The sequence below is a fragment of the Pipra filicauda genome, unplaced genomic scaffold (assembly GCF_003945595.2).
Source record: "Pipra filicauda isolate LSUMZ 115617 unplaced genomic scaffold, ASM394559v2 scaffold18_size4552066_pilon, whole genome shotgun sequence".
Lineage (NCBI taxonomy): Eukaryota > Metazoa > Chordata > Aves > Passeriformes > Pipridae > Pipra > Pipra filicauda.
In genome coordinates, this window is record NW_024104298.1 from 4,345,152 (window position 1) to 4,368,807 (window position 23,656).

The 23,656-nt window shown below is 50.1% G+C and overlaps 1 protein-coding gene across 1 annotated transcript; it reads left to right on the forward strand.

Moving 5' to 3' along the window:
- On the forward strand, positions 1-23,118 carry LOC113998946 (cystathionine beta-synthase-like). The gene is made up of 16 exons (XM_027742053.2): positions 1-12; positions 2,002-2,156; positions 6,391-6,497; positions 8,529-8,663; positions 9,962-10,041; positions 11,285-11,416; positions 12,343-12,412; positions 13,959-14,050; positions 15,421-15,546; positions 16,382-16,466; positions 18,078-18,183; positions 18,734-18,805; positions 19,667-19,801; positions 20,367-20,475; positions 20,752-20,836; positions 23,021-23,118. Exons 1-16 carry the CDS (start codon positions 1-3, stop codon positions 23,116-23,118), a joined length of 1,599 nt encoding a protein of 532 aa, XP_027597854.1.
- Positions 23,119-23,656: the final 538 nt, after the last annotated feature.

Sequence of the window (23,656 nt, forward strand, 5' to 3'; positions counted from 1 at the left end):
ATGGCAGAAATGGTAATTAAGGCTGCCCTTGGGCTCATGTGTCAAGCCATAAATTAATTAGATAAACAGGACCCAGCCACAACATCCTGCTGCCTGCTTGCCTGGCTACAGTGAGTCAGTCAGGCAGCTCAGGTGTCCAGGAGGGGCAGGGGAGTGGCTTTATGGCCTGGGATGAAGATGATGCTCCACAAACCTGTCGGCCTCTGCTCTCTGTGCTGTGCACTTTGGCTTCAGCATCCTCTTGTCGCCAGCCTGAGTTCCCTGCCTGGGGATTTCCCACTTCCCTTCCACATGGCCACAGGTCTGGCCCCACTGCAGGCAGTCCTCTGTGTTTAGAAATGAGATTATTTCTTCTTTGAGTCACTGGTTGGGTGCTATCAGATTTCAAAATGAAGTCTTTGCTCTCAGTCTCAAGTTAAATGTAGAAGGTAGGTCCAGCATCACGCCTTTGACCATTTCTACTACAGCAAAGTTAATGAAAGCATTATACTTGCTCTAATTGCAAAATGCATCACCACAGAGGTGTGGGAAGACAGGGCAGACTATGCTGCAACAAGCAGGTTAACACCAGCTTTCATTGTCAGTCTAAGTAAGACACGAGTGTCCATCAATGACCCTGCAAAGTTCCTTTAATCAACAAAGGCTGAATCAAGGCAAATTTATTTTGTCAACAAGCCAGAAAAGAAACTTCCACTGTACCAAAAATCATGTGTCTTTTCTCCATATGGCTTGTTTTCTTAGCCCAGAAGAGTGATGGATGAATTGCAGACAGGATCACACCAAAACATGTAACCCTTGTTTCTGCTATTGGTCAGTAGCAGATACTGAGCATAAACTATAAACCCAGATTTCTCCTTTTCTCTGCATATGCATCAGCAATACAGAGAAAACAGCACAAAAATTTCCTTCTTGCAGAGCACAGGTGCCATTAGGGTTTGTGAGTTTAAAAGCCACTAATGAACTCAACCTTTGCAAACTTGTTTAACTCTTTTCTCTTCCATTTTTACCTCCTTTGCCCCTGTAGTTGTTCCTGATAATTCCATTTTGCCTTTATTTGCCATTATTTGATGCACCTTCTCCAGCTCCCCCAGGATTTACAGCCCACTCTCACCACCAGCCACCTGTATAATTTCCAGGCTGATGAATCCTCCTCTCTTGAGGCTGTTTTACTCTGGAACTTGCTCCATACCCCCAAGCACGTTTGGTGCCCTTCCCTGATGTTTTACTTCTCTTTTTTCACTTTTATACACTTGATGCTGTAGTAGGGGTGTCCTCTGGCCCTCTGAGGTCCCTCACCGCAATAGAAATATTCTCAAATTATTGCTGGGTAGACTTCTTTGCAGTTTCTTCACTGCTGGGGTGAAAAATACTGCTCTTGACCAAATAATTAAGTAGGGAGTACCAAATTTTCTCGTGGAGGGGATGATTTTGAGCAGAGGAAGATTCACTGGAGGGGGTGCACGGATGATGGTTTACGATGTACATGGCCTGGTATACCACTCTGAAATAGCAATTTTATCTTGGAATCATAGAATTGTTAAGGTTGGAAAGACCTTTAAGGTCACCAGATCCAACCATCAGCCCAGCACCACCGTGTTCACCATTAGACCATGTCATCAAGTGCCATATTCACGAGTTTTTTGAACACTTCCAAGGATGGTGATTCCGCCACTTCCCCGCACAGTTTGTTCAAATGCTTTACAACCTTTTCAGTGATTTTTTTTTTCCCCCTAATATATAATCTAAACCTCCCCTGGCACAACGTGAGGCTCTTTCCTCTCGTCGTGTCACTTGTTACCTGGGAGAAGAGGCTGACACCCACCTCGCTACAACCCCCTTTCCTCTGTTCATCCCCTTTCGACCTCCTTTCACCAGTACAACCGTGGTTTTGAAACGCCAGCAGGATGGCACATGCAGGCCGCCCTGCCTTCACACCCAAATGACGTTTTTTGCCTTCAACAGTTACTTCCCTCCCAGGTGACATCTATTTCCACCGCTCAGGAGCTGGCCAAGGCGTGCCCGCTCACGAACGGTGACTGCGCGGGAGGTCAGGAAAGCAAAGCCGACAGCGCGTGGATCCTTCCCAACTTGCCCAGTAAGTGCACGTGGACAGCCACGACGCCTGCCAGCAAGTCTCCACACTCCTGTGTGCGCCTGTAAGTAATTCTTTCACGCTGGTTATTTCAGAGCGCAGCTCAGTGTCTTTTTCTGAGGTTGAAGTACCGCTGTTGCGCCAGGATGGTCACAACCAGAAGTCGGCTGTTACACTAATGATGGTTTGTTTTCCAGCAGGCAAAACTGACTCAGTATCTCCCCTTCAAGAAGCTCTTTCTCACTCTCTTTAATTTTGCAGAAAGATGTGGCTGGCTCAAGTGTCAGCTCTGTGTTTTGCAGCACACTTCTGAAAGCATCTGCTTGTTTGGGGCGCCTCATTTTAGAGGAACTAAGAGAAACATATTTCATAGACAGACTTCAACCAGGGACTTGCACACTTCTGCAAAGAGGACTCAGTGAGGTTTGGTGTCACACAGCAGAAGTACAGGCACTCCCAGCTGCTAGGCACTCGAGGAGATGTAGGAATGACTCTTCTAGCTGTAGCATAAGGCAGCATATACCCCAAAACTGTGGTACCCAGCCCTGTCAGTAACAGCCCTGCAGCCATCAGCCCAAGGGCTGCAGTTTTGCTGCCCTTGTCCATTCAAACAAACCAAAGCTGTGTGTGAGAAGGTTTCAAAGTAACACCAATATCTTTACTGATGGCTGAGAGACCTCACAGAAATGGATTACCAGGGCCCGGGAGTTTAATTAAGTATAAAATGGGCACGCAGAGGTTGCTCGCTCTGTGTGAGCAACCCAAGGGCTCAGTGCAAAGCAAAGTGCTTGCTCTGAGCTGTTCTTGCCCTCAGAGCAGCAGGTTCCCTCCCGGGGTGAGGTGAGGCTGTCAAAGGGCCCCGACTAGGCTTGACAAGAGGTGCTTTAATGACCTGGCAAACGAGACACAGACAAGCTGTTAAAGATAAGGCTGTCCCATAAATGTCAGGAGAACTGCAAACACGTCCCTGCAGTGCAAGGATGTAAACCAGGAATTCAACTCCAGCGAGTGAGGGACTGGAGCCCATGAGAGGTGCAGCACTGCTCTGCATGGTCATGCCTGACCATGTACCTGGCAGGATAAGGCCAAAGCACAACCATCAGCATGTGTTAAGTCCAGAACAGCCTCTGGGCTGGCCCATGAAGGAGGGATGAATGGACTGCAAAGCTTCCAAGCTGATCCATCAAACTGCATCGAGGCACTCACTCAGTGCAGCCCCTGAAGCTGGTGCCCGAGGATAGAATCAGCTCTTTTCAGTCAAACTGATTTTTCTCCCCCCTGAATTATCATGCAGAGCAGGAAAACATTCTTGGATTTTAGCAATTTAGCATCAGGGTGCCATGGGGCAGCAAGATGTTGCAGTGCCAGGGCCCATCCCACCCCCAGGAGGTGGGCAGCCAGGGAGGCATAGGGACAGCTCCAGTCCTGAGCACCAGACACCTCTCTGGGATGGGGTCTGGCTGAGGAGGCCCACACAGCATCACTGAGGCAGGAACTGAAACACAGCCCACTGTGCAGCAGTGAAGAAAATACACTGGCACACATTACACCTTTTCTTTTACAGCAGTGTGTGGAGGGGGTGGTTTGGTTTCCCTGCTCACAGATGGCAGCCAGTGTAGCAAAAATCTCTGGACTTCCTGAGAGTCCATTGTGAAATCTGATTGAGTTTTGGGTGTAGAAGCAGAGAGAGAAGACAAGATGCTATTTTAATTCAGAATATTAATAATTTTTTTTTCAATGATACAGAATTAGCTTTGCTATCCCTTGAGTTAACTCTGATCTCATCAAGAATCCTTTGCTTTGCCAGGACTAGTTTTCCCTTGGATACCTTATGGAATAACAAGCCATGAGTAAAAGCAGGAATCTTGGATAAAATCCATCCTTGTCCTCTGCAATCCTGAACTGATACCAGCATCTGCAGGACTAGACTGTGCCAACCACATCCAAAGGCATTTGTCACAGATCTTTGTGTCCCCATAGACTTTCTGCCTTCAGGCTACACACACAGAGCTCTCACAAGGAAGCAGACCATCAGCTGCTATTTTTGTAGTAAAATATGGTAGTGATTAGGGAAGGAATTAGGTAGGAACTGCAGAAAACTTGCCTGTGAGTGAGAGAGGCTGCTGTGTTTAGGGGACAGTAACGAGTGGCAGAGCAAAAGAGCAGCCCAGTTCCTGGCTCCCACCCTCACTGCCCTGGCAAGGCTCACCCTGGCATGCAGGGCAGCACAGGTTTCCTTTCCCTTCCCCATCCCCTCATTACACTCCACACTGCAGAGCCTGGAGCTGCTCAGCACCTCTGGGGTCCTCACCACAGGAGGGGTGTGGACCTGTTGGAGTGAGTCACAGAGGAGGCACTGGGGTGATCAGAGGGATGGAGCAGCTCTGCTGTGAGGAAAGGCTGAGGGAATTGGGATTGTTCAGCCTGGAAAAGAGAAGCCTGTGGGGTCACCTACTTTCAACCTTCCAGTACCTGAAGTAGCCAACAAGAGAGATGGAGAGAAACTATTTTCAAGGGCCTGGAGTGACAGGACAAGGGGAAATGGCTTCAAACTGAAAGAGATTACATTTAGACTAGATATTAGGAAAAAAATTCTTTGCTGTGAAGGTGGTGAGGTACTGGAACAGGTTGCCCAGAGAAGCTGTGGATGTCCCATCCCTAGAAGTGTTCAAGGATGAGGCTCTGAGCAATCTGGGGTAGTGGAAGGTGTCCCTGACCATGGAAGGGAGTTGGAACTTGTTGATCTTTAAGGTCTCTTCCAACCCAGGCCATTTTATGATTCTGTGATTCTATGAGCCCCCTTTCTGGGGTTCAGAGTGCATGGTAGCATCCCATTTACCACAGTTTGTAGCTGAAGGTAAATAAATGGCCTTGCTTTCTTCTCTCAGGCTGACCTCCTGCAATCTAGATGTGTAACATAACAATGCAGGTCACTCTCAAGAGAGCCAGGCTCTAGTTAATTGTCACCTGAAGGAATTGGAGTCTCCTCATGCCATGGCTCAGCCCCACTGAAATCCCTGAGCATTGTGTTGGCTTTTAGAGCAGATGTGCAATGGCTGCAGCTCTGAGGGAGGCTCATTTATTGTTATTGCCTCACATTTACCAACACTCTCTAGAGGCCATGGTGCCTCTGCAAACTCTTTACCCAGAGGGAGGGTAACAGCACACGTGTAATACTCCATCATTTCTGGGCTCAAGATGCAAGGAGACTGGCTACTTTTGGTAGTAAAGACCTTCACTAAACCACTACCCCTGCACTCCTGCAAGGCAAGAAGTGTTTGTATCACGCTTGCAAAACCTGGAGGGAGGTGTGTGTGTCTTTAAGTAACCCACCATGTCACCCTACACCATATGGACTCTCTGTCAGCAGCCAGGCATCTGCCTGGCCGTGATAGCAGACAGGGATAACTCCAGGTCAAGGTTCAGAGGATGATAGTGGGTGAGAGCTGAGCAAAGCAGAGCTGAGCAGTGAGGGAGGGGGGGTTTGTCACCCCAAAAGGAGAGAGACGTGCTGGTTTGCAGCCAGGGGCAATGTGCTTGTGGCCCAAACAAACACAGCCCTCATCAATCCCCTCCCTCCAACTCTGAACAAGCTCAAGGATGTGAGTTCCATGGCTGCCTGGGAAGATGTGTTCTGTCGTGTGTTGGGCAAACAGGTCTTTTTCATACTGGTTGCAATTGCTCTGATGTGGTTCTTGGCTTCTGTCAGAGTCTGACAGTGACTAACAAAACCAGGCAGCTGGATTTCACTGATCACAGAGCTCAGTTTAATCATTTGCAAAAAAGCCTCTGGAGTACTCTGTGACTTGGGCTTTTCTGATGGCTTGGAGCCATCCTTGCAAGTCTGGGAGTCCTGGCCAGGCAAGAAAGAGTTGGCCCAGAGACAGCTGGAAATACAAAAAAGCAGACGTGGTGCTGGGTAGGACAGAGGAAAGAGGAGGAGCCTTGTGTCGTGCATGGCCTCCTGCCTTTCTCACCCACAGCATAAAATCCTGAGGCTCGTCAGCTTCTTCTCACTCGTTATAGAGGCCGAGGGCCTTGCAGAACAAGACATTTCAGAACAGCCCTGAAAATTAATTACCTCATTTTTTATGCAAAAGAACTATTAACTCATGATGGAAAACTATAACTAACCCCTGGGGCCATTAATCGTTGATGGGGACTTTTTCTCTTGGAGTTGGAGTGTCTCTCTGTGGCCTCGATAGAGTTGTTGAAACCTCGCTTAGGTTTTATCTTGGTTCGTGTTGCATAAAAAATAGCTTTGATATGACTTTTTCTTTCCCCCTGTATTATTTCAGGACAGAAGAAAAAAAGATCTTGCCCAATATCCTCAAGAAAGTTGGCTGCACCCCAATGGTCCGAATCAACAAGATTGGGAAGTCCTATGGGCTCAAGTGTGAGCTCTGTGAGTGTCTCCTTTCCACCAGGTTTTTCCATGCCATGAGGTGAGGGTGAGGGGCGGTGTTGGAGGGGGGCTTCAGGAGAGGCTCTGTGAGAGCAAGCACAGGTGGGGAGGGACAGTTGTGGCACGTGTCGGGTGCTCCTGCTTATTAGGTTATGCTACAGTCATTTTTTGAACCAAACAGGATGGTTTCAAACAGCAGTGAGAAGGGGGCTGATGGTAGTGTGGCATCTCTAATAACAGCAACATAAGCTCAGAGTATTTCTGGGCTAAATTTGGGGATGGGTGGATGGCAACATGGCATCAGGCAGGGATGCTGCAGCACCCAGTGTAGCATGTGGAGTGCACGGGGGAGACTGGCTGAGCCTTCCCAAATTATGGTGGATGGAATTGGGCACAGGGCACAGCAGGACGCTTTCTGCAGCCTGTCCAGGAACAGAGAGCAGCTCAGGCTGTGGGAGACACACACCAGCGTCGCCCTTGGCTGCCAGGCAGAGCTCTCACACATGGGGGAATCCTCTGCCAGGTCATCTGGAGCCAGGCCAGGCACTGCTGTCTGCTCCTGGGGGCAGCTGCTTCCCTTGAGGACCTTCCCAAAATGCAGCCCCAGGCAGAGCAGAGGGGGCTGCAGGCAGATGGGGTTATCAGCAACATGGGTGCCAGTCCCTGGTGTTAATAGTCAGGCCAAGGTGCTGGCTGCAGGGCCAGGTTTTCCAGCAGGATCCAAGTCCTCCACCCTAGGAGATGTTAGTGCAGCACTGGTGCTGTCTCATGAAAGGGTCAGTTTTAGCCTGGTGCCTTATAGGTACAAGGATGATAAGATCAGATCTGTCCATACGGACTTTTCAGTGCCTTTCCTGTAACTTCTAACCCTGATAACTAATTTCATCCAAATTTGGCAGAAAGATAGATTCTCAGAGGCAGAAAGTTTCATGAGTGTCATGTGGCTGGGTAAGGAGGAGGGACTTGATGAGTGCTCATCCTTAATGAAATGGCAGAGTGGAGCCTTGTGGTCCTGTTTGGCAGCTGGGAATCCTCAGGGCAATTAACCCCCCACCAGGCCCATGGACACATGGAGTGTGCTGTGCTTTTCCACCAGGTCCCTTCTCAGGATTTGGGATCTTTGGGCCAGTAATCCTGCAACCTCTACATTGCACTGCCTCTCACTTCCCAGAATGAGACCTGAGGGGATGGTGGGAGACCGTGGAAGAGGAAGTGGAAGTGGGAGGGCAACTGTGCAGTGTCTGGTCCACCTCTGGAGCAGCCTGCCCCTTGAAGCATGTCAAGGCAGGAGCCTTAGGGGTATGGGAGGATTCGGTGTGGGATAAGCTGGGCAGATCCTGTTTTCTGGGGTGTTGTCTCCCTCCCCTGGCACAGGAGAGGAAAGAGAGCAGGACAGGCAGAGCAGCTACGTGGTCCTCTCAGAGTAACACGTCAGCACAGGCCCTGTTCCCAGGAAAATAAAGGAATTTTTGCAGCACAGCTACCTCAAGAGGCAGTTACAGGTGGATGGGATTACCTTGTATTTCCTGTGCCTCCAGGGATCTCTGTGCAGGCTGAAGTTGTGGCACTTTGCTTTATAAAATGTAATGATGAGCACAAGATTTCTTTTCCCATTTGGGCTGCTCAGGCATCGGGTTGATTTCTCAGCCAGAAGTAGCTGGGTCTCTGCCAGGATGAAGGGAATGACACCCTGGAAGTACCCATTTCTCCCTTTTGTCCATAAAACAGAGCCCAGTACTCCCAGTTCAGATGTAGGTGCTTGTCAGAGCCTTGTTAAGAAAAGTCCTGCCCCGAGCATTAGCAGTGTGGAAGGCCCAAATAGGACTTGCAGTTTGAAAGTGCCTTGGCAGGTTACCTGATTTTTCAGTAGCTCAGTGAAGGAATTATAATTTTGGCTGACACTTGGAAGAGTTCTTTCTGTTGCTCGCTTTTTTTTATGGCACCTCATTCAGGACTACAGATCATCCCTACAGAAGGGACATTTTTAGGCACCTATTAAAAAACTGATGGAGCCTCTCCTTTCACTCCCAGTGGCAAAGTGCGAGTACTTCAATGCGGGGGGCAGCGTGAAGGATCGCATCGGCCTCAGGATGGTGGAAGACGCAGAGAGAGCTGGGATTATAAAACCAGGAGACACGCTGATTGAGCCCACTTCAGGAAACACAGGTGGGAAGGGCAGGGATGCTCCCTCTGCCTGGGAACTGGGCAGGGGGTTGTTTTTGAGCATCCTGGAGTGTCAAGGTGCCTCTGCTGAAATTCCCAAGGGCCTGGTAGGCAAGGGTCCCACGCCTGCAAGGGTGTGCTCAGAAGGTTACCTTGTGGCAAGGCAAACACCCTCAGGACCAAGGGCAACCCCAGGAGTTTTCATGCTGGGGAGCTTTTGAGGACTCAGAAGTTCCCAGAGAGGGTTTCCCTGATGGGCTGGAAGAGAAATCATTTGATTTTTTTCCTCGTCACTGTCACCTGTCCTCCCACCATATTATGGCAGGGTGCAAGCTGAGAGGGCACAACATAGGAGACTACCCTGCTATTTTGCAGCCTCCACAGGGCTACTGGTGCAAGTTTTAATGTCCCTTTGCTGCTCCCTGCCCCATGAGAAGGCCATGTGTGTGTGCACAGCGTGCTTTCATACAAAAAGGCACAGCAGAGGCTGTCGAGGTGCTCTAGATGTACTTGAGGCCACGTCCCTCGCTGCACTCCCCACCTCCTCCTCTCTAGCCATGCAGAATGGGTCTCATCTCTAGGAATTTTGCTCCTTACTGGCTTGTTGCCACAGGCAGCTCCGGAGCCAGCTCCCCACCCTGCCCCAGCCACTCCCCAGAGATGGGGTGAGGGAACTTGTGTTCTAGAGCTGTTCTATGGGTGGATTATGCTGGGTCCCTGGGGCAGCTGGAGTCGCAGCAGGCTCCCTACAGCCCCTCACAGGGACACACAGCTCCAGCCTCACCTTCCTCCTCTGGCTGGGGAGCAGCTGGCTCCATCTGTCAGCCCTGGTGAAATCGGAGCAGAGGTGCCCTTCGCCTGCTCACCGCGGGGTGACATGTGCTGCTTAATGTGTATGTGACACCCCCCCACACAACTGAGAGTGTTTGAGGGGGGAGGGGAAGGCACTCCTGAAGCAAAATCACCTCTCTCCTGTTTTTGCAAAAAGAAAGGAAGAGGCCTGAGCCTCAGCGAGGGGAGGAAAACGCTCCCCAGCTTTGCCATTCGCTCTGTGCCACACTAATAGACTCCTGAGAGCAAGAGGGACACTGCAGTTTGGCTCATCTGTCAGCACATCCTCCTACACTCTCTGGTGTTCCCAGCACATCCCAAGAGGCTCGTGGAGGATGTCCTCACCTGCAGTTCACTGGTGAACATTTCTAGGTTCTATTCGCTGAAGGAGAGAGGAAGCAATGCATGTTGGCCTCTTGGCTTTTCCAAATGCTCTTGTTAACCAATTCCCTTTCCTCCCCACCACCCAGGAATCGGGTTGGCACTGGTGGCTGCAGTGAAAGGTTACCGCTGCATCATCGTCTTGCCAGAGAATATGAGCATGGAGAAGGTCAGAACTCTGTATGGTGCTATCCCCACCCAGGGAACATCTCCTTCCCTGTCCCTCTCTGCCTTTCCCTTTCTAAGCCAGAAGTGCCTTCTCTTTTAAGGGATAATGAGCCTGGTGCACACACTGCCAGAACTTTGTAGCTCTTTAGAGGGTCAGCTCTTGATGGAAAAAAGCACCCTGTGATGGCCTGGCTGACTGTCTGGTGTCAGCAGTGCAGCTGGGGTGACGTGGTAGCCAAACACAGTGTGTGGCTGCAGAGAAATGGAGCAATATCTGGTGTGTGGGAGGGTGAGGCCTGATTGGAGTGGAGGAGAGGCAGGCAGATGCCAGGGCTCACCTGACAGTCCTACTCACTTCCCCTTATGTGTCTGAAAGGTCACTTGGTCTCTCTGTGTATTTATGGTTTTCTTTAACCTGGAGACACTCAAGGTTGCCTGAGCTGCTTTCTTGAGGTGGTGTAAGTCATGTCATTTACCTGAGAGCTGATGATCAGGTAAAACTGCCGTCCTGGAGATGGCAGGAATCCTGCCTTGGTGAGCCAAAAGCCTCACAAACTATTCAGCTGAACTCGTGCCAGTGAAGCCAGACCTGGCTCCTGACCTGGCTCAAAAATGAGCCCTTCTCCAAAGTGCTGCCCTCATTTCAACCTAAATCTTACTTAAGCTCAGTCTGGAGCAGATGCCACCTCCAGCTACCATGGGCTTTATCCCCCAACACTCTCCCACCCTTCTTTTTTGACCCTTTCTGCCTCCGACAGTCACATCTCCCAGGGGATTATACCCTTGGTCTGATTTGTATTTGCTCCTTCCCTGTACTTGGTGAGAGAAGACAAGGGGCTTGGGGCAAAGATAGTTTTAAGAGCTCCCCTTTGCATGCAGGGGCTCAGACCCCAGCATACAGGAGACAGTGTTCCCTACCTGATTCCCCCTGCCCTTTTCCCCAGGCACCACGGAGCAGCACAGTGTTACCTCCCTCTGCCCTGTCCCCACTCTGCCCTCCAAGTAGGACAGGGCACAAGGCCAGGCTGGAATCCATGTGCCAGCTTCGGGCAGGAGGCCCTGGGGTGCCAGGAGCATGTCAGAGATAGTATATTCCAGAATTGGACATTGTATCTCCAAATGATAAATGTTCCCCCCCCATGCAAAGCTCCTCTGGCATCTGACACCGCCATGAGCCCCCAGGTTTGGATTACCATCCCTACATGGGATCAGTTGCACTACATCTACTCTTCTCCCTCCCAAAGGTCAGTATTCTGAAGGCCCTGGGTGCCGAAATTGTGAGGACCCCGTGCACCCGCTTTGATGCCCCGGAGTCGAACATTCGCGTTGCCTGGAAGCTGAAAAGTGAAATCCCAAACTCTCACATCCTGGACCAGGTAAAGGCCGTCCCTCCACTGAGTCTCCTTCCAAACACAGTTTATAGGGTGTGCTCCAGGTGTGCCTGTGCTTGGGAGCTTCGTTCAAAAGTGGCACTGGAGGCAGATTTCATCAGCGTTTTACAGCGTCTGAAGCGTAATCTCCCCTCTGCAAAGCACAGGGTGGCAGAAACAAAATAAGGGACACTTCCAAACCTGTAACACCTCTGCCAAAGCCTGGATGTGGGTGAGGCTGGGTTTTCTTGCACAATTCAGAGACTCCTCAGGTTGCTTCAGATTTAACTTTGACCTGAAAAAAAAAAGAAAATTACTTTTTGTGCCGGGCTAGCAAACTCTGTTCTACCTCAAAAATAAACCTCATGCTGTAAAGGGCAAACCCCGATGACTCACACCAGTGGTTTCTGTCTTGAACAGGAAGGCATTTCTCCCTTTGGTCTGACCCTGCTGAGGGAAGGCATCCCTATAGAGAGCAGGGAGCTCCTGGGGTGCAGGAAACTCAGGGAAGCTCCTTCCTTTTAGATAAAAAGGAGCTCAAAGGCTGAATATGCTTTTTAGAAGAAACCTGGTCTGTGGTATCACTCGTGGAAATTCCCCTGTACAGGCTGGAGAAGTCTTCTGGCCCACAGTTCCCAGCCATCTGACCAACCCCACACCTAATGAGCATCAAGTGCCAGAGAATGAGTGTTCATGGGCACATTTAATCTTCCAGTGTGGAAAAATCACGAGTGCCCTTGGGAATCTTGTCCCAAATTGACACCAGAAGGAATACCTGTATCTGGTCTGGCCGGGTCCCAGTCCACCCCTCTCTGGGGAGATGAGGGGGCAGTTGCCTGCTCTGGGTACAGCTCGTCAGGAGCTATTGCTAGTTTGGTATTTGACCTGCTCTTCACACGGTAACTCCTGCTCTTCTCTGTTGAAACAAACAGTACAGAAATCCAAGCAACCCCCTGGCTCATTACGACACCACGGCCGAGGAGATCCTGGAGCAGTGTGAAGGTACAGTCTGGGCTGTTGTTTCTACGTGCTGAGGGCCTGCAGAGGGCTGTAGCCCTCACTGAGAGGCTTATTTTACATCATTTATTGACCTGAATGTCCAGAAACAGCCAAAAGGGCCTCTGTAGGTGAAGGCAGTGTTGTCTTAATAATACTGACACGCAGGGTGTAGCAACTGCTCCTAATCCACTCCAGATACACCTCAGCCTGCAGGGCTTCCCGGCTATGGCCTCCCACTGCAAAAGCCTGAGGGAGGAGACCAGAGGCTTAAGAAAATCAGGCTGCACCTAAATGAGAAAGAGCACATCTCTTGGTGGCCACAACACCTCTGTGACCTGTCATCTGGGAACACAAGATGTCCCAAGAGGCCTTACTGGGGAATATAAATCCATCAGGGCATGTCAGGCTGCATCTGATCCAGCACAGTCATTTGCAAGCCAAAATAGACAAAAACGTCACAAACTAATGGCATTTGAAGTGACAGTGGGGGAGGATAAAGAACTATCCCGGCCCACGTCTGTGCAGATAGAGGTGACATTTATTGCAAGTTCTGGGAACACTGTAAATGTAAACAGGACTCGAGGGTTTAGACTGGAGAGCAGTTATCACAGATGTAAAGCAGTCAGGCAGCAACAGGAACAAGAGAGTCCCAGTCTTCCCTGCACTGCTGCATAGGGATTTGCTCCTGTGGCTGCCAGCCATGGTTTATAGGTTCCCTTTTCCCTATGCATTTCCAGCATCAGGTTTTGAAGGCCTGACTCCGATTCTGCTCCTACCAGTCCTAAATCTGTATCATTTCACTGATGCCAGTGGGGCTACATCTGACCCAGACGTGTGCCAGGGCAGAGCTCACCCATCTCTCCACTGTGGATGCCAACACAGGCTGAAAAGTTGTGCCTGTCAGTGATAGGTGCTGCTGCTCACGTGTGTGCTTTGCTGCCACATGGTGGGGTTTGAAAGGGATAGAGGTGCTGTGGTATTCCCTCTCCCTTAAGGCACAAGATCACAAAATATCCTGAGTTGGAAGGGACCCACAAGGATCATCAAAGTCCAACTCCTGGCCCTGCACAGAACACTCCAAGAGCCACACCATGTGCCTGAGAGCATTGTCTAAACACCTCTTGAGCTCTGTCAGGCTTGGTGCTGTGAACACTGCCCTGAGGAGCCTGTTCCAGTGCCCAACCACACTCTGGGGGAAGAACCTTTTCCTGATATCCAACCTAAACCTCCCCTGACACAGCTTCATGCTGTTCCCTTGGGTCAGTAGATGCCAAAGGTGCAGAAATCATGGAGAGATGGAGTGGGAAATCTGAAAGTCACCTTCAGCCCCCTGTGCTGAATTAGGATCATCTGATCCTGTAAGCTCATCTGAGCTTCTCCATAGGACCAGGCTTTGTCCACCAGCATGGCCTCTGCCTGGCCTGTCCTCACATGGGTTCTAGTGGCCAAGGGACATGGGCTCTGCTTCTACACAGGGCCTGAATAAAGGGAACATCATGCTGCAGGCCATGCTGAGTCCCTGCAAGCTTCTCTCTTCCCTGACCTGCAGGAAAGGTCCACATGGTGGTGATTGGGTCTGGTACAGGAGGCACCATCACTGGCGTCGCCAGGAAGCTGAAGGAGAAGTGCCCAGAGTGCAAGGTAAGCCAGGAGGCAGGGCTGCCATGGTTTTCATGGGATCAGAGAATGGTTTGGGTGGGAAGAGACCTTAAAGATCATCCCATTCCACTCCCCTGCCATGGGCAGGGACACCTTCTTCTAGACCAGGTTGCTCAGAGCCCCATCCAAACTGGCCTTGGACACTTCCAGGATGGGGCATCCACAGCTTCTCTGGGCAACCTGTGCCAGGGCCTCGCCACCCTCAGTAAAGAATTTCTTCCTAATATCCAATCTAAACCTACCTTCTTTCAGCTCAAAGCCATTCCACAGTGTCCTGTTGCTGCATGCCATTTCCTGTCTGCACTTCTGATCACAACTAACCCCGCGGCTCACCTGAGCCAGCAGTCGATGTCTCCACCTATTTGCTTTTTCACAGCAATCTTGGCTTTTGTTAGAAGCAATTTGGTGATGCTTAGGTTGGCCTAGACCCACCCAAGTGCCTTAGAAACCAAACTTTCCACAGCCCCACTAAAATCCCCACCTGCCTGCTGCCCTGCCCTGTGCAGGACGGTGTTGGATGCCCATCGCAGGCCCAGCTGATGGCATCACTGCTCCTGGTTAACCTGCCCGATGGAAGTTTCTGTTCTGGCAACTCTGTGAGGGGCACAGACTGTGCAAGGGCTTCTCCTCTGCTGTTGCAAACCCCCTCATGTTTATGGTTGACATCAGTAATGATGCTTATCCTGCAGAGCTTGTGCTTCAAGGCAGATGAGGGGCTTGACAGATGCTGCCTGTCTGATGTAGTCGGTATATGAGCAATCCCTGATGCACCAGAGAGTTGTGGACCCATCGTTGGAGGACCAGGTTACCTCCCTGACTGATTGCAACTGTGTGTGGAGCAGTGTCACCGCCCCTCCTTCAGCTCTGAGCTAAGGGAGGCAACCTCAGCCCAGACATAAAGCTGTAGGCAACCAGGGAGGTGTCACCATCAACCAGCACAACTAGATCCAGAAAGGATGGCTGTAGCCACGGGTTTCAACACGTTTGAGCTCTCTGGCTGGCTTTACCCTGGAGTAGATTAAGGAGCACTTGCACTGTCCTAAGGGTTGAGCTTTGGAAGTGGGAGGCTCTGCTAAAGGAGTGATGACAAACACCTTGAGAGTGATAACATTTTAAGCCACCAGTCACTTCTGCAACAGCTGAAGACTACCTAGGATCTATTTAAAAAGCCAGTGGGAAACAGCACCCTTTTATCCTGGAAGTTCTCCATGCTGCCGGTGGTTAGGGATATTAATGAATATCATGGGAAGGAAAACATTGCTGACAAGGGCACGGGTGATTTTTTCTTTGAGTTTGTGTTTAACTGTTTCTGAGCTCCCTTTGTGGTTTAACAAAACTTCCTTCCCTCAAAGATCGTCGGCGTAGATCCCGATGGCTCCATCGTTGCTCTGCCCAGTGAGATGAACAAGACAAACACCACAACCATTGAAGTGGAGGGCATGGGGCACGACTTCATCCCTACTGTCCTTGACAGATCAGTAAGTAGTCGTGTGATGAGAGGCCTTTGCCTGATTTTTGGTTTTGCATCCAGCCTACTCCCAAGTTCAGAGGTAGCCAGCTCTGGTACCTGGTCATGGCCCAACCCTAAGGCTCTTGCACACCTTCCCAGTGCAGAACAGGCTGTTGTGGAGGGACTGGGACCTCAGCACTGAAGCATCTCTCCGAGTAAGTCTGGTTCTAACTGAATTTAACACACAGAAGAAATCCTGCACCATATATGGGCTGGAAGACAAGATCCAAGCTCTGTAAGACAGCAGATCATGAACCTCATACCTCTTCCTGTCAAGTTTACTCTCAGCGTATCACCTGCCACCAACCACAGAGTTTTAAATCCCTAATTCAGGCTACCTGTATTCCCCCGGTCTCATTCTTAGAAAGATCCCTCAGATTCTTTCTGCTTTCAGGTGTGTGTTAACAATGTCTCTGCTGTTGGCACATGGACGTAGAGCTGACACCTGTAACAACCCAAACCTCTTCTTGTAGCTGCGTCTGATTCTGCCTGGCAAAATCTCAACCATTACTGTAGTCTGGCCTGGGACATCATGACACCACTTCCTCTTCCACAACCTGACTCTGGACCTGTCAGACATCCCTAACTCTTCAAAGAAAGGGTGCTGGCTGAAAAGGTCAGAGTGGGTGCCTGCAAGAAAGGACACGCCCCCAGACCAGGATTGCCCTGACAAATGCATTGCTCCCAACAAGTGTGGAGGGCAGCTCAAAGCTGCCAGATGTTGTAGGCATCAGCATGTCTCAGAGGGTTGGGACAGCCTTAAACAGCACTGCCAAAACTCAGCCTTCTTGCTTTCCTTTCAGGTGGTTGATCAGTGGTACAAAAGCAATGACAGAGAGTCGTTCCTCATGTCTCGCAGGCTGATCAGAGAGGAGGGGTTACTGTGTGGTAAGCACCAGTGGCAACAGCTGCTTCTCCTGACGAACTTTCTGAAACTCTTCCTTTTGGGACCAAAACGCTTCAGGGTGGGTGCTCCCTGCCTTTTGTGTCTGCTGGGTTAGCAGGGCTGGATGGCTGAATCCTGAGCCGGTGTGTAGGTCACTGCAGATCTCAGAGGTGTGTCCTCTGAGTCCGTGGTCTGGGATCTGAGTCATCGGCCACAATAATTATAGAAGCAATAACTCTCCTCTTGCTGGAGCACTTTTGCAGTGTAACTGGATCTTCAGGCCTAACTGTGCAGAGTAGAGTTACATAGGCTGAAGAGAGGATTAATGGGGCTTGGGGCAGGACAGGTGGGCTAAAACTGTCGCTCCTCTAACAACTCTGCGAGGCTGTTCTCTGTGTCATCGCCACACCAGAGGTGCCAGGTTTGGACCAGGAAAGCTTGAAAGTAAAGAAGGTGTGAGATGTTCTTACTGAGTATTTCTCCCTGTGCCAACGAGCTGTAAGTGATCCCACTGGCCTTCCAAAACGAACAGGTGCCCTCAGACAAACCCTGCCTGTGCCCTCAGAGCCACTACACGCCATCAGCATGTTTTCACCCTTCCCTGCCACCGAGCAGGTAGCTGTAGGTTTGCATCCAGGACCAGACACTACATAGGCTTGTAGTTACAGCTGATAAAAGCCCTGAGCACTCATATCCAGGGAGTTTTGGAAAAGATCAGGCCAGGTGTAATGAAACACTTTAATGTTGATTTAACCCAGCAGGCACAGAGTCACCGTGTTTCAACAGAAACCACTTGCTGGACTCAACTATAATTTGTGAACAGCTTCATGTTCCCTGAACTGCATTTTTCAGGGCCATTCCTCATTTGTTTGAAAAATGTGACCCGGTGATAATTAACCTGCTGTAAAATACGTGCTGCCTTGAGTGCAGTGTGTAATTGGCACTCAGATAGTGGAATGTGTTTGACTTCCAGTACTCAAACTACTGGTGGAAGAATTGCCTCTGTAAAGCAGGGACCTGCTCTCCCTACGTGCAGCAAACCACATGTGTGCACACAGACATAAGGAGTGTTTAAGTCTTCCCATCACGTTGGCCTGGTATTCCAAGCATGAATGTAATGTTTATGGTTTTTTCAGTCTTTACAATGCATTTAAAGCCAGTCTTTGGTTTCCAAGTATGTCAGCCAGAAGCTCCAGAATTGGCATGGTCTCCTCCTCACCCAAAGGAAGGGTGTGGTGTGGGCAGCGTGTTATGAATGTCCCTCTATTCAACATTTCAGACCTTGATCTGCCCACTGAGCCACCACAAGAAGTGGCTCATGAAGTTCACAAGGTGACTCTTATGCTGCCTTAAAAGCCCATTGCCAAGAGCCACCATATGAACACAATCCTCCATCCCTAACTCAGCTCCCTAACATTACCCTAAAGCCTACAGGGCTTTGGGGTCTATTCCTCCCATCCCAGTGTCCCGAGCCACCATGCCACAAAGTGCCACCTTTGCCTGAGTGCCCCTGCACCACTATCTGGGGCAGCCTGTGCCCCCCACGCTGGGACTGTGGCCCTACACCCTGTGCAGCCCTGACACTTGTCTCCCTCTCCTTGGTACCCACCCAGGAGGCAGCTCGGGCAGTGCCATGTCCGCTGCCGTGAGAGTTGCCAAGGATTTGAAGGAAGGTCAGCGCTGCGTTGTCATCCTGCCCGACTCTGTCAGGAACTACATGTGAGTTTCCTGCTTCCTCACCTGCTTTCCAGCATCAGGGTGGGAGATCCCACAGCCTTCTGCCCCACGGGGACCTTCAGTGGCATGAGCTGAGCCCAGGTGCTGGGGGTTGCTGGGGAACCACCCCGATAACTCTGATATCTTGGCACACAGAGTGAGCCCAGAGCTGGGAGTCTCCCTTGGGCAGATCACAGGGAGAAAACTAAATAAACAACAGGAATAAACTGCACACCACCATGGCAAGCACCAGGAGCTGGGTGTTGGGATACTTGGGATGTATTTCCTCTTGTCACTGACTCATTGCACGGAGCAGGAGTCAGCCAAGCTGCAGTTTTTGAACTTGCATGCCTAAAGTTAGGAAGGCAAATAGCTGGCATGCTTCGAGGAGTCACTGAGCACCCGCAGCTCCCGTTGACCTTAAAAGGGGCTGAGAGCAGCCAGCTGCAAAAATCATGGGAGCCCTGGGGGCAGTGCTGTGGTCTAGTGCATGAAACAAAGCACGACTTCTTCTGGGAGGCTCACAGACCCTCTCTTTGTTGGTGACTTCTAGGTCCAAATTCGTGAATGATAAGTGGATGATAAAAAACGGGTTCCTAAATGACATCCAGGAGCACAAGCCTTGGTAAGACAACTTCCGCCGGGATAAACTGTGCTAAGGGAATCAGCTTTTTGAGTCTGGAAATTATTATCTTCAAAGGAAAGTGTTCTCTTTTAGTATTTGCAAAAAAACAGTACAGTCCAGATCCCTCTGGGGAGGCCGTAATGTCAGCTCCCCTCTTCGGAGTGGTTAGATATCCCAGTTCTCCAGTCAAAGTCTGTAAAGGAGCCCTTTCTGTCCCAGATTAGCTGATCCACTTCCACCTGGCAACCATTGCCCAGGCCACCTAAACCCTGCCAAGCAGAATGGCCGAGGTAGATATTTAGCTCCACACAAAACCTCCCTCTACTCCACAGCTGATGTTCCAAGGATTTTTGGGCTGGCGGGGAGATGGGTCCCTCTTGTAGCAAGCCCCCTTTCAGACAGCTCTGAAAGTCTTCTCAGGCAGGGGACAGAAAATTTTAACTCCCCAGAACTGCTGGCCAGAAAACATGACCAACTCATCTGTCTCTTAGGCACAACAGGTGAAGAATCCCCTCGAAACAGGGAGTCACAGACAAACTGCTGATGCCAGTCGATGTGTGGCTGGGCAAATGCCAGCTGTTTAGAATTCAGCTCAAAGACAGCAGGTACCCTGCCTGCTGTTGGCCTTAGCCCTGCCTCTGGAGTTGTTTGAACACCAGGCATAGGGAAATCTTGACTTCAACAAGACCTGGCCGTGAGGGACTTATTACTGCTTTGGGTACTGGAGTGGGGCTGGCTTTGCAGGCAGGCAGAATACCCTCGCGTGGCTGGACTCATTTCTGGTGGCCTTGCCTCACTGTTCAAGGCCACAGCTGTGCATCAGAGAGCAACAGCTCAGCGCTGCCATTTGTCTTTCAACAGGTGGTGGAACATCAAGGTGCAGAAACTGAATCTCTCGGCCCCTCTCATTCTCCTCCCAGAAGTCAGCTGTCAAAAAGCAATTGAGATCCTCCAGGAGAAGGGATATGACCAAGCTCCTGTTGTTGCTGAGTCAGGGTAACTATTTTTTACTCGCTACAGGGACGGCCACTCACACAGGAGAATCAGTCATGATGAAGGTAAACTGAAAGTCCCGTTTACTGATTCAGAGTTGGGGCTCTTGTGTTGGACTCTGTGAGGAACACTTTTAAAATATTGTCTGCCTCATCGTGAAGATTCATCAGTAATACTCCTGTAAATGAGGCAGTTAAAGCCAAAGCCAAATCTAGAGCCCACCAGACTCAGCAGAGGCTGGATCAGTGCACAGGCAAGGGAAGGCCAGAGGAGTGGTGAGGGTTGGATGGGAAACCCCCACAAATAAGCAATTGGAGAGCCCATGAATTTTCCCTCTCCCAGCTGCTGAGTCCTGGACTGCAACAGCAGACTTTAACTGCTGTTAAACCATCAGCTTGGTGAGGACAAGGAACTTCTTGTCCTGTTCAGATGAGGAGGAACCTGCTGCCTCCTGTTGATGGCAGCAGCAATTTGGTCATTGACTTCAAGTGAAGCAGTTCAGCCCCTACATGAAACCTGTGTCCTACCTCAGGTCTGACCTTTTGGAAACCTCCCTCTTCCCTTACAGACTTATTTTGGGAATGGTGACCCCCAGCAACACCCTCACCTCAGTGCTGGCTGGAAACGTGGAGTTCTCAGACCCTGTTACGAAGGTCATCTACGACCAGTTCTCGAAGGTACCTCTAAGGCTGGTGTCAACCTCTGTCCAGGGGTGGGGAGAAGGGGAGAGGGGCAATACCATCACCCTGGGGTCTGAGAGGAGCTGGGAGGTTAATGAAAAGACAGAGAGGTCTCCCCACAACAGTGCGGGTGGGTGAGGGACATCAGATCCTGGCCCAGCTGGATACCACCCCGTCCACTCACAGCTACCACCAGAGAGAGGAGCCAGGCTCTGCACCACTGTCCTTTAAATGTGAGATGAAATGTTAAATGTTTCCTTTTGTCCTGTTTAGATTGGCCTGGAGGACAGCCTTGGGAAGCTTTCCTGCATATTGGAGAATGACCATTTTGCTATCGTTGTACATGAGCAAATGCAGTGTAGGTACCTGCAGAGGAACTCTGTGGGCTTTGTGCAAATGTCTGAGAGGGGAATGGAAATTCTCAAACTGAGAGTGGAAAGTACCACTGCAGCTGCTCCAGCTGTGCAGCCCCTGAGCCTTTGCAGGAAGGATTTCTGCCTCAAGGCTCTGCAAATCCCTGGAATTGCCAGCTATTCACCCATGTCTTTTCCTGACACCACAGGGTTGAGGGGAGAGGGGAGAAGCCTTAACCACAGGACCAGCACACTACTGGATGTGTGTTCTGGAGGAACACTTCCCAGATCCTGGCCATGGGAGCTGTGTTGTGCGCCCATGCAGGGGTAACACTGAAGCACCCATCAACTCCATCCCTTCACCCTATCCCATGGTTTCCCATGGAAAAGGTGTTCCCAAGGTATTCATTATGGGGTTTCATTAGGTCCCCTCTGATAGCCAAGGTGGACTGTAGATGACTGCAGGGGTGCAGTGCCTGTGCTGCACAGCACTTGTCTCTTCATATTGAATTCAAATCACTGCCTTGCTGGTTGTGGGCAGCACAGGAAGCAAAGGGGGATTTAGGGATCTCCATAGACTTCCATAACCCAAGGGCAAGGCCAAAAGGAGCGTTTGGCCACACTAGGTGAAGCTTAGGTGGAATTCAGGCATGTAAGTTGAGAAAGCTGAGAACAAACGGGTCAGACCAGGAGCAAGCCTTGTGGCACAGGCAGGTGAGTTGTGGGCATTGATGTTTGTAGCCTGGGGCACCTGTGCATGAGACTTGCCTGGACCATGGCTGGGCATAGGAATGCTCTGCCAATTCAGGAGCAATTCAGTCCAACAAAGCAGCCATACCAGCAGGTTTGGTTTATTCTCAACCCGCTGCATGTCCACCCTCTCCTTGGTGCAGCAAACCGACTCAGTATGAGTCACCTGCAGCAGGACCACAGCAGCATGAGGGCTGCTGACACATTGATGGCAGCAGGGATCACACCTTGTTCCTCCTCTGACCAAAAAAGGTGCTGTTCTGCAAACCTGACCTAACACACCTTTCCAGTGCCATAAAACTTCTACAAGTACAAATTTGACCTTATCTGGAGGGAGTTGCTTTGTTGAAAAGAGTGAGTAACATGAAAAAGCAGTCAGAAGCCCCATGTTTAGGTCTAGTAATTTCGAGCTGAAGGGTATAATTATGTTGATTTGATGGGATTGCATACTGAGCATGCAAAGCATCCCTACTGTGAGCAGTGTCCAGTACTGCCAGCAAGGGGCTGCCTACTGAACTCTGAGCCTCTGGAACCCACCAAGCCCAAACATCCCAACCCCTCTGCTTTTATCTCCAGGACCTGCTGACCCAAAATCAGCTCTAAAGCTTGCAAATCCAGCCATCAGAAGGTTGCAAACAAAAGTCTGTCATTCAAAACTGCCTTTGATGCACGTTTCCAATTCTGTCACAAAAAAATAATGCTAGGCAGAATTTCCTCTCTCAGCTACGTTGTCATAAAACAATTTTGCATCACATTTTGATATAAATTAAATGGTATCAGCAAATTAAATGGCACCCACCAAGAAATATCAGCCAGCTGTATGCAGTGCCTCTTGCTCTGGTTTTCAAACAACATCCCCTTTCTTTTCCAGAGCTGCTGTTTTAATGCCGTCACAGTTACCCCCTTATTTATTACTTTCTTCCCACACCTTTGGAGCTTGCATTTTATCTCGTGTTTGGACTCTGGTGGCTAGTTTTATTTTTATTTAAGAAAACATTTATCAGACAGTTAAAGCAATTGTGGAAGTGTTGTTTTATTAATGGAGGTGTAGGACGTTATGAGAACAGAGCAGGAAAGTGCCTCACTGCTGCTCTTGGGGAGTCTCATTAGTTTGGCCTGAAAAGTTTTGTGGTGACAGAAGCAGGACTGGAACAGAGGTTGGGTAAAACAACTGGGAAATTAAGTTTCCTCTCTGGGAAAGGGTGCATAATTTGCAGCTAAAACCTTGTTGGTGCGACCTTAGTAACCTGACTGAGGCTGCATCAGTCATTTCTGTGGGGGTAGAGCAGAGACAGACGCTGTACCCGTTAAGGTTTTCTTTTAATAAATGAACAGCAGCCTCTGCATAGCTGATGGGGTGAGGGTAGAGAGTGGAGGAGTGAGGGGTTATGTTTTTTTGGGGAGTTTTCCCACTAAACTGGCATTTTCTATGCTTACAGTCGATGGAAATGGCAGCTCCTTCATGAAGCAGATGGTGTTTGGGGTGGTCACAGCAATGGACCTCCTCACCTTCGTCAGCAGAAACGACAAGAAGTAGCAGAGCAGCTCGGCTGCCCCCACGTCCTCCAGCAGGGCCAGGTGTGCTCCCCAAGCCCAAAACGCCCGGCCAAGGGCACCTTCTGCTCTAATCCAACGACAGTTTCTCAAAATTACTTAGGTGAAAATTGTAATGTATCAATATTTGTCTGCCAAATGCCACCCAGAGCGGCACTGAAGATAACTAAAGAAATTGCATTTAATAGCCCTGTGTGGTTACACGGAGCTTCCCAGGGCTGGATGGGTAACGTGGTGGGGTGGGGATGGACAGGGGAAGTTTGTTACTGCCCGGATTTTAGCAGGTGGGGGTTTGGTGTGTTTGCCAGCTGTAGGTACCTGTGCACTGCCCGTGTTTGCAGCTGCTGCTGGTTGTCCTGGGGAAGGCAAGTTTGATCTTAATTTTGCTGTCAGGCTTATTGTGTCCTGGTAACTGATAATAAAGGCCATAAGAGCCATTTGCCATGGGTGCCAAAAACATAAATGAGAACAAATGTGAAAAGAAAGCTGTGGGACCAAACTGAAGCGCCATTGAAACCTGG